General features: G+C 46.7%; 1 protein-coding gene across 2 annotated transcripts in view; it reads left to right on the forward strand.

Moving 5' to 3' along the window:
* Positions 1-781: 781 nt before the first annotated feature.
* Positions 782-18078, forward strand: part of adamts18 (ADAM metallopeptidase with thrombospondin type 1 motif, 18) — a 93073-nt gene continuing 75776 nt past the window's right edge. The window contains exons 1-3 of one of the 2 annotated variants that reach the window (XM_074666376.1): positions 782-1244; positions 1512-1596; positions 2359-2681. In XM_074666376.1, the coding sequence (XP_074522477.1) occupies positions 1143-1244; positions 1512-1596; positions 2359-2681 (510 nt within the window). In that variant the 5' untranslated portion in view covers positions 782-1142. Of the gene's footprint in view, positions 1245-1511; positions 1597-2358; positions 2682-18078 lie in introns of those variants that run through there. The other variant, XM_074666377.1, reaches the window with a different exon arrangement.

An 18078-nucleotide genomic window follows, 5' to 3' on the forward strand; every position in this document is an offset into this window, starting at 1 on the left:
GATAAATTCAAGTTAAAATAAATAAATAAATAAATAAATAAAATAAAGAAAAGTATAAATAAATACAAAAATATGGAAATACAATAAAATATCAACAAATAAGTAAATTTATGCTGCAGACACTGTCAGCATTAAATATGGAAGAAAATGTTATTCAAGTGAGGGGGCGGTCCTAAGTGTGTCTTGGGTTGAACTGTTTGCCTACAGGTTCATCATTGTGAGTGCAGGAAATGGACGAGGTATGTCTGCAAGCTATGGAGGAGCAAAACTGCCAAAATAAATAAATAAATAAATAAATAAATAAATAAATAAATAAATAAAGTGAAAATAAAAAATAAACATTTAGTCCATTTCCGCACTCACTTTGCATTTCTGCACGCATTAAATTTTCGAAGTTTATTATTATTTTAGTTTTACTTTCACTTTTATCTGTTTTTAATTTTTGCAGTTTTGCTCCTCCATATTCTTACAGCAGCATGACAAATAAAGACAGACACAAGCTTTTCTTACTCATACAGAGTAGTACAGTAACAGTCATGATTTATGGACTATGTTAATTTAAAAACAAGGGGAAAAAAAGGAAAAGTTTTCCCCTCCCCGAAGTGGAAGTTTCCGAGCGGTCCCTGAACGCAGAAGGAGCCCCGCTACTGCCAGGAGGAGAATCTCTTTTTCTTCTTTTATCTCCGCGTGGTGAATGATGCTGCGCGCTGATTGGCTGCTGCCCGCTGACTTGTGCTACATCCTGCAGGGCGACTCTCACAGACCGGGCTTAGTGCTCAGTCAGCGCTCCTGCCTGTGATCCCCGACACCGTAACCTGCCCCCTGCGCCAGCTCGCTCACTTCAAACACACTCACTCACTCACTCACTCACACACACACACACACACACACACACACACACACACACACACACACACACACACACACACACACACACACACTGGCACTCATGAGTGCGCTCTGCGTCTTTGCGCACCGCCGGCCGCTGCTACCTGCAGACTCCACCTGAGCTCGGAGGAGAGGAGCGGGGAGCACAAACTCCGAACAATGCACGCACGCTGCATTATGCGCACTCGCAGGATATCAGGACTTTTGCGCTCTTTGCGGAGGTAACGGGGAGGTGTAGCTCGCATGCCGTCACCATGGATTGCCTCTTCCTCTTGATATGGACTTTACCCATCCCGCTGGTTGGCTGCACCTCACTCCGGCTCCTGTCCACGCTCTTATCCTGGAATATAATCAAGGCATGTGGCTCTTCATTCACTGTGTTTACACTGCGCGCTCCCGGTGTGTGTATGTGTGTGTGAGGGGGGTGGCACAGCAGAGGAAGCAGTGGTCCCTGTCACGGACTTACCGCTGTGGTCACTGCTGGTGTTGGAAAGTAACCCTGGTGGTTGTTGACCCGGACTCAGCACACTGTTCAGCCCGGGAGCTCCATTCATCAGCTCCGGGCTTCCCGCAGCCTGTTGCTACCTGTCCTGTCCTTCATCAGCCTTTCTCTCTTTCTGCAGACGCTGCACGTTTACGGCACACACACCTCCCACACCGCCTCGGCCAGCTACTCTTCCTCCAGCCACAGCCACGGATTAAATCACGGTGAGTGTCCGGACATCAACGCATGTCTCTTTGCTCATGCGTAAAACCGTCAGAGGTTATGGCTCCAATTTGTTGTTAATGATAATGTGATAATGCAGGACTGACACGGAGACAGGAACAGTGAGCACACACTCAGGGAACCCTCTGGCTGCTCTGAAAGAACAGGGACCCAGATGAGATGATTGAAAACTTTGATCTGGAGCTTGGCAAACGAGGAGAGTTCAGATCTTTTATGAATTAATAAATCAGGAAGTAGTGGCTCTGTCTGCTCATACTTCCTGCTTTCAGACAGATTGATAAGTTATTCGATGTGAAAGGAGCATCACGATCCATCCTGACGCGCAGCCTCTGCTCTCAGCGCTGACCGGTGTGTGACATGAGCATGAGTCTGATCTGAGAGTCTCTGCCTCAGGTGGACTGTGATCCACATGAAGCTCTGCTCTCCGTGCAGCAGCTGTAGCTGAGCACACACCTATTTCAGGCTGGGATATGTTTCTCTAACAGGAGCATGTGAGAGGAGCCGGTCCTGCTAACATCTTCTTCAGTCTGATGATTACACACATGATGTGTTTTGGTATCTGTTACCTCTGTAGGTTCCTCTAAACGCGCTGAGTGAGAGGTTTTTAGAAAGAGCTGACAGCACTGAGCGGGCAGAGCGATCACACTGTTAAAACACTGTGACTCAGTGAGAAGTTCAGACTGATTCATGCAGACGAAGGACGAGCTGACAAACCGATGTAAAGTCTTCCTTTTCCTCCTCAGACTACGTGTTTGTGACCCCCGTGGAGGTGGACTCAGACGGAGTGTACCTGACACATGATGTCAGCGGACAGAGTCACCGCAGCAGGAGATCCCTCTCCTCCTCCTCCTCCTCCCTACATTACCGGCTCTCTGCCTTCGGGCAGGACATGCACCTGGACCTGCATCCATCCTCGGTGGTCGGCCCAGGCTTCACGGTGCAGACTCTGGGCTCAGATGGCATCGCCACAGTGAAGGATGATACAGGGTTTCACAACTGTCTGTATCAGGGATTTATCCGTAACCTGTCGGCCTCCTCAGCTGCCATATCCACCTGCTCAGGACTGGTAAGTGTCTGACCCTGTTCTCTGTGACTGTTCTGCAAAAAGTGGATTTGAGACAGAGTTTAGAAAAAAGACTCAAACTCAACACACCTAATGATCCACCTACAACTTCAGCACCTGCCCTTAGTCTCCTTTCCTGAGCCTCCTTTCCTCAGACTCGCCCCCTGTCCTCCTCTGACTGCCACTCTTTGATGCTTTATGTCTGAGCTGGTCAGACTTTCTGGTGACTATATTGCTCTCTGAGTCGGCGCATCAGTTTCAAGGCTTCATCTCTGAACCCAGGGGGGAGCAGAGAGGAGCAGGGAGAAGCAAGGAGAAGCAAAGAGGAGGGAGGACCAGAGAGGAGAAGAGGGGAAAAGAGGGGAACGGGAAGCAGGGAAGAAGAGATTGAAATGGGAAGAGCAGAGAAGAGCAAGGAGGAAAAAAAGGAGTAGCAGAGAGAAGCGGGGGGGGGGGGGGGGGGGGGGGGGGTGTTTGCTAGAGGCCAAAGAGGAGCAGAGCAAAGTGGAGAGTAGCTGTGAGAAGGGGGGGGAAGAGCAGAGCGAAGCAGAGAAGAGCAAGAAGGAGCAGAAGGAGTACAATGAAGTAGGGAGGAGCAGATAGCAGGTAGGAGCAGCGAGGAGCAGAGAGGATCAAAGAGGCCAGGTAGGAGCACAGAGGAGGAGAGGAGTGGAGAAAGTACAAGAGAGACCAGGGAAGAGCAGAGCAAAGCAGAGAGAAGGGAACAGCAGGGAGGAGCAGTGATAAGCAAGAAGGAGCAAGGAGGAGCAGAGAGCAGGGAGGAGCAAAGAGGAGCAGAAAGGAGCTTGGAGGAGGAGGAAAGAGGGGAAAAGTGTTCCACTGTTGTCCCTGCAGCCTCTGAGGACGGGCATTGCTGACGGGCGTCCTCAGAGAAACAAACCCTCCTCCTCATCGTGACCCAGAAGTTCATGTCTGAATGTTTAAAACTGGAGCTCTGAGCATGATGCATTCTGGGAACAAAGGCGGTCCATCTGACAAAGCCTCTCTGCTCTTAGTATTCCTGTGGTAATGAGTGTCATGATGGTTGCTGTGAGTGAGTGTGCTCTCAGGTCTGTGGGAAAGAGCTCAGCAATGATCCCCTCTCCTGCAGGGGTCAGCACTGATGCATGACACTAAGAAGGTCCCTGGTTTGATTCCCCGGCTGGGCAGCAGCCTTTCTGTGTGGAGAGTGGAAGGTCCCTCCTGGCATGTGTGGGTTCTCTCTGACCTTCTCTTACCGCCTTAAAGCGCTGTGATTGGCTGGTGACCTGTTCAGGTGAGCATGCCCTGTGCTCAATGCTCTTAGTTTGCTCCTGATTGGATGAATACCCTGACCATCATTTTACAGTCAGGGTGTGTTCAGAAGGTCTGGCTGGAGGACTCCATGAATGTATCCAAAGCCGGTCACACCCTTTTGGGTAGGCGGCGTGTAAGCCAGATGTTGATAGCAACATCAGCTAGTATCAGGGTATCATGCATTCATTCCATGTCCGTTTCAGAATCCAAAATAGAAAAATGGATAATGACTTGTAATTCAATTTTCAAATCAAAATCAGAAAACAAATAACGATCTATTTTTCGCTTTTTTGATTTTGTTTTGAAATTAAAATTAGAATATGAGGGAATGGAATTATAATGGGATTTTTGAATCTGTGTATGGTTCGTTCTTTCTTTATTCTGTTTCAAAACAAAACTTAAAAAAAAAACCAAAAAAAATGGACTCGTTTTTTTTGTTTTTCTGTTTTAAAACCAAAACGGAAAAACAGAATAACAGAAAAACGTGTTTTTTCTGTCCTGGTTTTAAAAATGAAAAAAAAAATATATAGATTGTGTCAAAAATGTTTTTGTGATATTTTGATACAAAATGTGAACTCTGTTTTGACACAGAATAACGAAAGAATGAACAGATATGGAATGAAACCCTGATAAGCTACTCAACCACGTGATGACATAGCAGCATGGCACATTGTGCACCGCCAATATATCCAGTGAAGAAGAAAAACATGACACAGTAAACAAAGAGCAACAAAGGAAGACATCCAGCAACTCATCTTCTTTGTGATTGGCATGTGGCTCTTTGTGTCTTCATCACTGCAGTAGAATGGAAAATGACAATTCTTTTGACCTATCAACAATCTGCAGTGTTCTCTAGCTCCACCTTCTGGAGTTGGATTAGTACAACAGAAGGGTACCAAAAAGTGGGACGGTTTGGGTCATTAAGGGATCTGTCCTGGTTTTAGTCTAAGGAAATGCCACTGTGGGGAACGAACTGGACCTCTTGTTGGAAACAGGGCTTATGTTTCCAGTGTTTCCTTCAGTCAGCCCCAAATGGACATTTAAAGTACTGCAGTTATTAACATTTCCACAGGGGTTTCGTGTTTTAAAGCGGTGGTCCATCTCAGCCCCAGCTCTTCATCAGTCTCAGTTGACAATCATTCAGATGTGACCGTCTGACTCTTAGGATGGTGCTTGTTGCTGTTAGTCCACTATCTTTCCCTCTTTCACTCCCATCATCCAGTGAAGATCTCTGCATCAGCCTCATCTGTCAAGAGAGCGGTCAATCATGACGCCTTGTCCCTCCTGATAAGCATCAAACACTGACTCAGACCTGATGTATGGATCTGAATATGTTAGCAGGAAGCCAGCAGCTGTGTGGTCAGGGTGTAATCCATCAGACTGACCTCAGGAGTCCCTGGTTCAGCTTCAGATCTCTGTTTAGGACTTTACTTTCCAGGTAGTTTCCCTCAAACCACAGGGGTTGTGTAAATACAGGATCCTCTGCTTTCAGCGCTGGTTTATGAGGGTCCTGGACCTTCTGGCCCACCAACACACACACACACATTCCTCGACACATCCCACACCAGCCTGGACCAGATGGACACTCTACACCTCCATAAAAGCCATAGCTCCATCCATCATGCCTCCTCCGGCCCTGCTCTCCTGGCCCCTGTTTGCCCTGCCTCTGCTTCTCCTCTTGTTTGCAGCAATTAAAGCCAGGGGGAGGTTTGAGCCGCCTCATCGGAGCTGCTAATCTTTGCATTGTCCCTTTCATTAGGCTAGGCCCTACTCCACTAAAGCACCACTGACCCGTTCTCTTAAGAGCGCTGCGAGGACACGATGTGATTGGGTCCTGATTGCAGCTGAAAAGGCTGGGACCAGGTCTTTGATCTATTTTTACTCCTCTCAGGCTCTGCAGAGTTTTTCCTCCTCTTTTCCCTCTCTGGAGTGGGACCTCAGAGTCACCGTTGGGTGGATGCTCACTCAGCCTGGTAAAAAGACTGTTCTTGGTCTTTTTCAGTGTCTGTTCACAAAGATCAAAAAAAGGCAGTTTACTTGTTGGACTGAATTTTTCATCATGGCCTGCACCAAGAAAGTCTGAAGGATAAATGGGTAATCAGTCATTCAAGCCTGCATGATGCAGCGATGAGCTCGAGAAAGAGATTAAGGTGGGATTAAAAAAAACAACGCCAAAGAAAAGGAAGTCAGGAAAACAGATGAGAAACTGAGAAATCCAGGAAAACAGCAGACAGGGATCAGCAAAGGGCTGAAATAATGAATGCGAAGTGAAGCGCAGTGCTGGGTCAGAGTAATGTGGGTTCATTGTCTGGGCTGGGAGCTCCCAGGGAGGGCGGATGGTCTCTTTATAGAGAGCTGGAAAGATGGACTCTGCTGATGTCAAAGGGCTTTGGAGGAGAAATGGGGTGAGAAAGAAAAAGGAGGAAGAGAGGAGCGCTTGGTGCTCGTACTTCATGTCATTGTCTCCTTTCAGCACAGCTCTGGAAGGAGCGGAAAGAGGAAGAAGCTGTGTGAAATAGTGGTTTTGGACTTGAGACTGCTCGTTAACGGCAGCAGAGGTGTCAGCAGCAGAAACTGGGCGATGTCTGTTTTAAAGATTCACTCAGGAAAAGCAGATGGGAGACAGATTCAGCTGGGAGGTGGTATGAAGATGGAGGGAGGATAGATGGATGGTTGACTGGAGGAGAGGGATTTTCTCCTCTCAATCCTCTTTAATTGAACATGGTGATGGGTTTTTAATCACAGGCTGCATGTCATCATGAAGCTCCTCCTCCTTCATGTCTCTCTATCACAACGTGTGAAAGGAGTCCTCCTCACAGGGGACGCTCTCTGATTTGTTGAGGGGGGGTCTCTCATTCTTCTTTTCAGGGGTCACTCTGCTACTTGACCCCAATCCTCTTTGCTGGTGTATATGAGGCTGGGTGGTGTTGGTTGATGAGCAGAAACCTGGACCTTCACAGATTCTGAGGATGAAGGACAAGTTTAGACCTGCTGAGAAATCAATTCCTCTCAGCCTCCTGTGTCCTCTGGGTCATCTCTGTGTGGTGGTGATGATTTCTTTGTTGATCCGTGCATGTTGGATCTCCTTGCTACTCTGTGCTGTTGGTGATGAAACTTTCCACATGGACATGTGGATCAGGTCTTGCAGAGTGGAGGACCTGCCCACATAGACAGTCCAGTCGGTACTGGTGACAGGGCTGTCATTATTTCTGAAACATCTGAGCGTGGATGATCACCATGTCCAGCTGATTGTGTCAGGCTGACAAAACAGACCATGACCTTTACCATGACCTTTACTGAACGCCTCAGGCCAGGTCACACAAAGGTTGGACTCTGAGGAATCTGAGGTTCAGGACTAAAGGCTTGTTTAGGTAGATATCCTCCTGACTACCAGTTGTTTAAATTTGTCCTCTGTGGAGGACATTTCTTAACCTGAATATCTTCCAATTACTTCGCACTACTGAATAAACTCCTCATATCATCTACAGAGGACATTTGGGGCTTTTCAATGATACCAAATGTTAAAGGGTGGGGCTTTGGTACCTTTCTCTTTTTCATTAAGGAAAATGGCATTCATCAGTGCAAGTACATTTTATGGGAAGAGGAAAAGTGAGTGTTTAAAACTTTTTAATAAGCACATTTTGGCTTGAAATTTTGGTGGAATATTTTATATGGGACTCTTAACAACACATTTAAATATTATCTGAATAATTTTTACTGTATTTTATCATTGTAATTAAGTGTTTAAAAATGGTCCTCTGTAGTGGACATTAGTAGTTATTCACTTCATTTTGTTCTGTTTTTTACCAAATGGCAAGAAAGGGACTCATTCTCAGAAGCAGAGAGAATTTTACTGCAGTTGTTGATAGAAACTCAGATATTGAGTTGTCTGATGATGAAGATCAAGATGCAGAGGCAGAGGAAGATGATTCAGAGAGCTCTGAGGATGAAACTCAGGCAGGGCAAGCAGATGTCAGATGACAGAACGGTCCATCTAAGTCCAGTTGGTGTCAACTGTGGAGCAAAAATCCAAAGTACACCTTCAGTTTGTGTTGTAAAAAAGGTCCAAGAAAGACAGAAGGTTTGTCCAGGTGTCAAGGCCCTTTGCGATTGCTGAGTACAACACCAACATGCCATCCATCTTCCAGAAATGGATAAAAAAACATATGCAGCAAGATGTCGCAGATCTGGCTGCAAGGGCAAAACACATTTAATGTTCACAAAGTGCAGAGTTTTCCTTTGTGTTTCCAAGAGGGGAAACTTCATTTCGAAGTATTAAACCAAATAAGCACAAATGGGGGAAAAAAAAAGGAAAATGGACAGTTAAACTCGTTCTTATATTTACTTTTTGCTATTTTTTTTGGCACTAAATGATTGCCATCAAGGTTTAGTTTCACATGTTTGGCATTCCAATGTTCTCTGTAGTAGACACATGATATCTGAAAAATAAAAACTTTTTTTCCCCAAAAAAATATGTTTAGTATTCTAATGACCTCACAAAGATTGGGGAATCTTAAAAACTTTGTGATTGGACAATATTTTATTTCCAAGTGGTCAGGAGGATATGGATTGTTTCTTGCTTTGGTATTGGTTGGTACAGATCCTGTGGTGTGGTTTGGTTCCAGAGACTTTTTGGGGGAGCTCTTTGATCAGCCTAATGACCCATTAGTCCCCAGAACTCAGAGTTCACAGCTCTGTGTGTTTCCACAGCCCACTGTGAGAAAAAAAAACACAACAGAGGGTCACTACACTCCTCCTCTGCTCTCTCCTTCATCTTTTCAGGAAGCTCCCCTCAGTCCTGTTTGACAGCTGTCGTTGACACGTGGTTGCATGTTGTGGAAAACACCAATGAATATTGGAAGAGGGGGGCTTGACCTTTGACCTCTTCTTGTCTCTGATGAGCAGCAGCCTCCGGGTGGAGTGACGACAATTAGCGTTGAATAGTGAGCCTTGGTTTGGGGTCTCTGGTGGACTGTGTGGTTTGGTAAAAACGAAGCATCTGTGTCTGTTTAATAAAACTGTTCAATTAATTAAACTCCAAAAGCAGTGGATAGGGTTCATGCAGAAATCCAGATTGTTTTTCAGAATAATCCATCAGTCTGTAGTCTCAAATCACAAAGCAATGGTCAGGAATAAGCTTGTCAAAGTAACTGAGAAACAAAGTGCTGCGTCTTATTCCAACAGTCAGGACGATTAAGAAACTTCATCCAGTACTGAGAGTTCCTTAACTTTTATGGAGAAAAATGAGTGAAGTTACATCCTCTGACTTTAGGAGCTGGAACCAAAACATTTCTGACATTTATGGTGGAGAATGTTTCAGAATTTGTTTTAACCCTGAGAAGAGCTCACAGTCCTGTTCATCTAAACGACTCACTAATTACTCATTATGGGAGGAATATTTCGGGAACAGGAGCCAGCCTGACCTCTCTAATGGGACACTCAGGCTCAGTGAACAGTCAGCTGTGAAAATGGTTTGACTTTCTTTATTTATCACACATCCCTCTCTGATATGAAAAGAAAGGATAGATCAAACCTGAAATAAAAGAAAAGAAGGAGAGAACAAAAACATGTTCAAATATAAGACATTACCAGCATACATTGTATAATCTGAAGCCTGAACCACACGTATATGGATATATTCCTAAACGCACATTTTTCTGTCTAATTGGGCCTCTCAACCACACGAACACGGCTATTTTACCCACATAAACGGAAATTTTTAAAAACGGATAAAAAAGTGAAGAAATAAAAAAATATCTGGTTGAGTGGATCCATGTAGCGGTGTTAAACGGAGCTGGGATTAATGGGTGAAAACACCACAAAATGTGTGCCATGCTAAGACGAACCAAACTAAACCACTTGTTGGAAACTGGACAAAAGAGACCAAGTCCACATGTTTTACACTCTGTGGTCCTGGAGGATGAGAACAAAGTGTCACTGTAGAGACCACTGTTCAAATGCATAGCTTTTCTGGAACCCACAATTCTCTGAAACTTGGAGCCATGGTACCCAAGCCTCTAAAACCTAACATGACCTCTGCATTAATGACTTACAACCACCTGAAGTGTAAGAAACTGCCAGGTCACAGGACGTTTTAAGAGCTAATACTATTACTAACTATTAAAAAGAAATAAAAGAGTAAATCACAGGGACACAGATCAATGAGTTAGTACTCCCCTGGCGACAAAGATGAGCACCACATCCTGAACATGTGAAAATGATGAATGATGAAAATGTAAAAAACAAAAACTTTCCTCAGCATTTTTCAGACCGTGTGGATGACACCGACCCCCTCATGGTGTTTTCAGGCAGCACTCACTACTTTATGAAGTTCGGGCTCATGTTGCTGATGGTCTGGTTTACTTTTGGAGCTCTGTCACATGCTTTAGTTTTATATTTCAGTCAGTTTCACAACATAAACTCCTCTCGGGGCTTTAAAAGTCCCTCCTCATGAGTAACAGCTGAAGCAGGCTTCTCGCTCTGTTTTCAGCTCACTTTGTTTCAGTTCTGCTGTCAAAGATCTGCAAACATGGATCACAACCTACAAACGCATGTTGCTGAGCTCAAGTGGCTCTCCATGCTGATCTCTGGATCAGTTACAGTACTGAGAACTGTTTTTCACTGACGCACTGCAGAAACAGCTGGTTTACAAAGTCCTGATGTCTGTGTAGATGTTTTACACATGTGGGACAGAGACAGTCCTCTCTTTATGAACAGGGTTATCTTAATCCACACAGACAAATGCATGTCAAAGCTTTTTTTGATGAGCTCTAAAAGTCAACACACAGAGTGTTCATAACCACACCTGGATGTGTCAGTGTGTTGCCTTGTTTTAACCCTCATAAGGTCACTTTGGATAGATCACACATGTAGATGTTGTAATCCTGTGACTCCTCATGGAGCTGATTTGTTGGCTCATATGTAAGGCCTGGGTAGGAGACAGAGTGTGATGATGATGATGATGATGATGATGATGATGATGATGATGATGATGATGATGATGATGATGATGATGATGATGAGGTGTGAAGGTCTTGTGGAGTTGAAATGACACCTGAATGAGGGATTTCCAGCCAGTACCCAGGTCATTTGTACCTGTCTGTTCTCTGTAAGGCTAACAAATTGGACTGTCTCCCTGCTACAGTGTGCCTCTCTCGCTCTGCCATAACTCAGCTCCCGGACCGGGCCACAGAGGAGCACAGAGCCTGGTGCTACAGGAGGAGAGTGGCCCACAGCTGTTCCCTGGTGGTCTGCTCGCTGACAGTGATGTAGTGCCCACTGTTAGATGCCAGCAGGGGGAGAGGGACAGGCTCTCAGCATGGGTGTGGGACGTGTGTTAGAGGGAGAGCCAAAACGGAAAGTTGTTGTGTGTGTGTGTGTGTGTGTGTGTGTGTGTGTGTGTGTGTGTGTGTGTGTGTGTGTGTGTGTGTGTGTGTGTGTGTGTGTGTGTGTGTGTGTGTGTGTGTGTGTGTGTGTGTTTCTGTCCATCCTCTCTGCCTTTGTGGAAGGACTTTCTCACACATGACTAATGGCTGCTGTTGAAGTCTTCAAGTGGGTGCTGCAACTTCCACAAACAGAGCCCATACATCAGATCTGACCTACTGATGTCACAGCCTCTCTGCACTCACTGCTTCCTCACTCACTACTTCTTCACCCACTACTTCCTCACTCACTACTTCCTCACCCACTACTTCCTCACTTACTACTTCATCACTCACTAAGGGCACGGTCACACTGGCCATCCAAACCGTGCCGTGCTTGAGTCCGTTGCCCCCCGGCAACGCTGTTCCCCAGCTGTAGAGTACGGACATCGGTCACACTACCACTATATGAACCGGACTTTAGCGGGTATCTCACACGCGCCATCCCCACCTCCATCATCGTGAAGCGTCTGTTTACATGAAGAGTGATCTCATCAGTATCAGCACAATGAGACACAGAGAGCACTGCTACAACTTTTGGACTAATAGTAAGTTGATTTTGCCCGACACAGCCCTCTAACAAGCCCGCTTTGTTTAAAATGATTGGAGAGAGATGTGCTCCCGGCGATCATATGTCATTAATCACACGCGCTGTCCACCTGCTTGTGCTTGTGCATGAAGTAAACGGTGCTGGAGCCCACCTCTCGGAAGAGTGCCAAAGCACGGGAGCCAAATCGTGCTTGAGCACGGCATGGTTCTGTCACACTGACCATTACACATGTGCTTTACGGCTGAAGCCTGCTTAGGCATGGCACTGTTGGCCAGAGTGACTGCGTCCTTACTCACTGCTGCCTCAATGCTGCTGCTCTGCTGCCTCATTCACTGCTGTCTCAATCCCTCCTCACTGCTGCCTCCTCACGACTGCCTCACTGCCTCCTCACTGCTGTCTCACTGCTGTCTTACTGCTGTCTCACTGCTGTCTCACTGCTGTCTTACTGCTGTCTCACTGCTGCCTCCTCACTGCTGCCTCACTGCTGTCTCACTGCTGTCTCACTGCTGCCTCACTGCTGTCTCACTGTTGTCTTACTGCTGTCTCACTGTTGTCTCACTGCTGCCTCACTGCTGTCTCACTGCTGCCTCACTGCTGCCTCACTGCTGTCTCACTGCAGCCTCACTTCTGTCTCACTGCTGTCTCACTGCTGCCTAACTCACTGCTGCATCAATGCTGCTGTTCTGCTGCCTCATTCACTGCTGTCTCACTCCCTCCTCACTGCTGCCTCCTCGATGCTGCCTCACTGCTGCCTCACTGCTGCCTCCTCACTGCTGCCTCCTCACTGCTGCCTCCTCACTGCTGCCTCACTGCTGTCTCACTGCTGCCTCAATGCTGCTGTTCTGCTGCCTCACTGCTGTCTCACTCCCTCCTCACTGCTGCCTCCTCACTGCTGTCTCACTGCTGTCTCACTGCTGCCTCACTGCTGTCTCACTGCTGTCTCACTGCTGTCTCTCTGCTGCCTCCTCACTGCTTCCTCACTGCTGTCTCACTGCAGCCTCACTGCTGTCTCACTGCTGTCTCACTGCTGTCTCACTGCAGCCTCACTGCTGTCTCACTGCTGTCTCACTGCTGTCTCACTGCAGTCTCACTGCTGTCTCACTGCTGTCTCACTGCTGTCTCACTGCAGCCTCACTGCTGTCTCACTGCTGTCTCACTGCTGTCTCACTGCTGTCTCTCTGCTGCCTCCTCACTGCTTCCTCACTGCTGTCTCACTGCAGCCTCACTGCTGTCTCACTGCTGTCTCACTGCTGTCTCACTGCTGCCTCCTCACTGCTGTCTCACAGCTGTCTCACTGCTGCCTCACTGCAGCCTCACTTCTGTCTCACTGCTGTCTCACTGCTGCCTCCTCACTGCTTCCTCACTGCTGTCTCACTGCTGTCTCACTGCTGCCTGACTGCTGTCTCACTGCTGCCTCCTCACTGCTGCCTCACTCACTGCTGTCTCACTGCTGCCTCCCTCACTGCTGTCTCACTGCTGCCTCACTCACTGCTGTCTCACTGCTGCCTCACTCACTGCTGTCTCACTGCTGCCTCCCTCACTGCTGTCTCACTGCTGCCTCACTCACTGCTGTCTCACTGCTGCCTCACTCACTGCTGTGTCACTGCTGCCTCCTCACTGCTGCCTCACTCACTGCTGCCTCACTGCTGCTTAGGACTCTTTGAGACGCCCATCACTTTTTGGTAACCCAAATGATGTAATGAGTAAAACCTGTGTAGCTTTGTTGGAAACACAGACGATTGTCAGAGAGATGTTGTTGACATCCAAATACAATTTTGAACTCACACAGAACAGATCAGCCTGACAGCTTATGGTTAATATTAGCTCCCGTTGGTGGATTAACAGAGGGTGCAGGTTAAAATTCCTCTGGATGTTGTGGCTAGTCATAAGCGACACGTGATGCTGTCATGGATTACTCAGTCAGGCAGCTAGTTTTAATACCTTTCACACATTCAAGATTGGTGTGACATTATAAAGGCAGCCATGCACACAAGCTGATAATGAATGGTCACAACAGTTGTTTGTTAGCGCTATGTGCCGTGCTCCTTTGTTAGTCATGAGATCAGACAGAAGGAGACCACCAGGAGGTGGTCTCATCTGCATCGTGTAACCCAAAAAGACAGAATGGTGGACCAGGGTCGGTTTTTAGGGATCCAAACAGAGGCAGATTGGGGGGCTGCAAGGTGGAGGTCTGTCTTAGTTAGCAGGGCTGAACAATATTATGTTTATTAGTGTGTGTGTGTGTGTGTGTGTGTGTGTGTGTGTGTGTGTGTGTGTGTGTGTGTGTGTGTGTGTGTGTGTGTGTGTGTGTGTGTGTAGCTCCTGCTGTGAGTTTACAACTCCAGCCTCTTGTGCTTCCATACCGTAAATAAAACCAGTGGGGGTCCAGTATCACACAGTTTTGAGGTGTAAAGTTTGAAAACAAAGATGTTGTGATGGTGTGTACCTTTCACATTTGAAATTTTGTGTAACTTGCTTAAAATGAGCTCTTTCTTAACCATCAGTCTAAGGTGTAACGTGAATGCTCCTGTTAGCATGCTTCTTTCAGTCTGAGTGTCTCAGCAGTGACAGTGGTCTTAGCTTGAATGCTAGTTGTTTGCTCATATAACAGTACCGTTATGCTCTCTTTATTCAGATGAAACTCTTCGAACCAGCTTTGTCAGGGAAAGTCAGGCAACGTGTTCCTGCTGCATTGTGACCCCGTTAGAGAGCCAATTTGACAGAGGACATTTCCATTTGTTAGGACTGCTGAGGGAGTCGTCCTCCTGTCCTACCATCCTCCTGTCCCCTGCTGTGTCCACACAGGGTAACAAGTGTGTCTGTGACCAGAGGCTGCACATGACAAAGGACTCACCACTTTCTGCTCTGCTCCTCAGACAGGGTGTTAAAGAAAGAGAGACCCCAGGTTGTTGACAGATTGTTATTCTAATCAGTTTCACGAACAGGGAGGTGTAGACTTAATACCACCCAGGGGTTGATGCAAACAGCAGGGGCCTATACCTTTCTGTGAGTGTGTCTCTGTGGAATGGAATTCATTCATTCAAACCTCCAAAGTCCAGCCCATGTCATGCCCTGTCATTGCTGCTTGGCTCGTTCCTACTGTGCCATCGTCTTCAGATCCAAAATTACCATCTCTCCTCTTTCCCATTTTAAAAACACATAATTCAGTAGGGGAAACTGTAATTACTCAGATTGTGATTGTATTGAATGAGTGGGAGCCTGAGGGGCCTCTCTTTTCTGCTCCTGTATGATTTTCCCCCTCACCACACACTGTGTTCACGTGACTCTGCTGAGCTGGAGTGCAGATGTGCTTTAGAGTTTAGTAATCACCGGCTTGGGGCTTCTCGCTGCTCGGCACTGGTCTTTAACAGCATGTAAGCACTTACTCATTTGCCTTATAATACCATGGTAGGAAACCTTAAAAGAGGCCTGAGTTTATACAGAGACGAGCTAAAGATGCCGTCTCCCTGACATGAAGAGCCCTGCTGCCAGAAGAGAAGGAGAAGAGAGAAAAGGAGAGAGGAGCAAAGTCTGGAGAGAGTTTTTTATCCCTGGTTTGTAGACAACACCAGCATGGACCTGCTACAGCTGTAATCTGTGTGTCTGTGTGTGTCTGCATGTGGACCTGCTTCAGCTGTAATCTGTGCGACTGTGTGTGTCTGCATGTGGATGTGGGAGCAGAGTGGAGGAGCATTTAGCTGCATGTTCATCCCTTTAATCTGGCTGAGTCTTAACAAGTGTTAATGTGTGAAGATAACTAGAGGCCTGCAGGATCAGGGCTGCAGCTGGCCGTCTGTGAAGCCCCACAGCCCGTCTTTCTCTCTCATCTCTCATAATTATAATGTGGAGGCTCACGTTTGAGCATCGTGTTGTCCCCAAACATGACGAGCAGAAAATGGAGACAAACTGGGCTCAAAGTGCAGGATGTGGTCTGTTATTGTGCTAACAGGACTTTTGGGATATGCATGCAGAGAAATGAACAGATCCTGATGTTTGGAGCTGAAAATGAAGCATCTCTCACGTTCACCGTGTGAAACCAACACGTAGAGGACAGGCGAACGATGAAGGGCTCTGAAAGCAGGTTATCCACCCTGTGGAGGGATAAAATAAGGGTAATAGAGGGGATGAACTGATGGTCAAAGGAAGATGGAAAAGAGTAAAAGGGGGATGAAATGGGGTTAAAAGGTAGATTAAATTAGGGTTAAAGAGAGATGGAATGAGAGTAATAGCTGCCCTGGAGTCTCAGCCTCTTTAAATTGATATTGTTTTCCCAGCCCATGGGGGTTGTTTGCTCCACATACTGTGTCTGAGCGTGGAGCATGGAGCATGGTGTGACAGTGCTGGAGCTGTTGAGGACCATCTGAAGGTTGTTTTGGCAGGTTTTGGCATGTGTTTTGGCATGTACTGGGATTCAAACCAGTGACTCTGCTGACAGAAAAGCTCCAAACCACTGGACCATGAGGACCTGTCAAAGGGTCACCACAATGGAGTCTGACAGCTGACGGCCTGTGAAAGCTGTCATCACTGTGTAAAAGAGACAGGGAGGGGGCCATGATTTATGAACAGAGGAAGAGGATGGAGGATGGATGTTTGAGGGAAGAGATGGAGGGATGGAGGGGAAGTTGGAGGGATGGAGGTATGGTTTAGCCTCCTGACGGCTGTCGTTCACGTATCCAGGGATGGGGGGATGGAGATAGAGGTAAAGTTTGTCTCCTGATGGAAGGATGGAGTTAGAGGTATATTTTGGCTCCTGGTGGCTGCCGTCCATGTATCCAGGCCGTGTTTTGACAACATGAGCAGAGCCGGGGCTTCCCTTTGTCAGCCTCTGTTTATTTTGCCACCTGCTCATCTGAGGGGAATGAGGTCACACACACACACACACACACACACACACACACACACACACACACACACACACACACACACACACACACACACACACACACACACACACACATCGGCAGGTTGCAGTTTTAGTCCATAACATTAACACAGACCATACACCAAAAGGTCAGGAGTCAGAGGCTCAATAAGTGTGTGCTTTTAGATCATATTAGCAAGTGTGGGCTCATGGTGTGTGCTCATGGTGTGTGTGTGTGTGTGTGTGTGTGTGTGTGTGTGTGTGTGTGTGTGTGTGTGTGTGTGTGTGTGTGTGTGTGTGTGTGTGTGTGTGTGTGTGTGTGTGTGCTTTGAGGGGTTGCATTAGGATAAACTCTGTGGTCAGACGGAATGTTTGAGGTTCAGCAGCTCACTCTGTAAGTTCAGGGAGCATCTGAGGCCAGACCACTGAACCAGGGACCATCTGAACCAGGGACTCTCTGAACCTGGGGCACTTGAAACCAGGGAACCACTGAACCAGACACTCTAAACCAGGATCCCTCTGAACCAAGGACTCTAAGACCCTGTTAACATGACAACATACCATCCAAATTTGCTAAACTTGTGTTTACTCTGAAATGCTAAGGACAGAAAACACTGTAGTTAGCATGCCAGGCATGTAGGTGGCGCTATAACTGTCTTGTCCAGAAGTGGTGTTTGGCTGATCTCCATTGAAGTAGAGTTGGGTGACAGTCGTAGAGTTAAAAGACAGTCAGCAGATAAGATAAGATAAGATAATCCTAATTGATCCCCAGAGGGGAAATTCAGGTATTGCAGCAGCACAGGGCAGGTACAAGGGTAGCAGCATGCATTGGAAGAGAAAAAATAAAAAAAAATAAAAAAATAAAATAAAATTACACATAGTTGGTTTTGGAAAGTATTGACAGTGCATTGACAGCATAACAATGCAGTTATAATTGCAGTCAGCTTCAGCAGATTGAGCAACACAAACACAACAAAGACCCGGTGATCCTAACAACAGTACTGTTGTACAGTTGTACTGTTGGACTGTTGTATGCGCTAGCACAAAGCAGAGCGTCTGGTCAGCATCCATTGAAAGGCTGGCTTGCTATATATACGACAACAGTGACGACAGTGTTTCAGAAAGCTCCACTTTGGAGGCTGTTTTCAAAAGATTGCATTTTAAGCTATAAAGCTGTTAACGTGTAAGGCGAGGCTGAAACGCACCAGGGTGCAAACTGCCCCTGAACCAGGGATCCACTAAAGCAGAGACCTTAAACACTGAGCTCATCTT

The sequence above is a fragment of the Halichoeres trimaculatus genome, unplaced genomic scaffold (genome assembly GCF_033239565.1).
Source record: "Halichoeres trimaculatus isolate MK-OKI-2021-1 unplaced genomic scaffold, fHalTri1.1 fHalTri1_scaffold_3, whole genome shotgun sequence".
Taxonomy (NCBI): domain Eukaryota; kingdom Metazoa; phylum Chordata; class Actinopteri; order Labriformes; family Labridae; genus Halichoeres; species Halichoeres trimaculatus.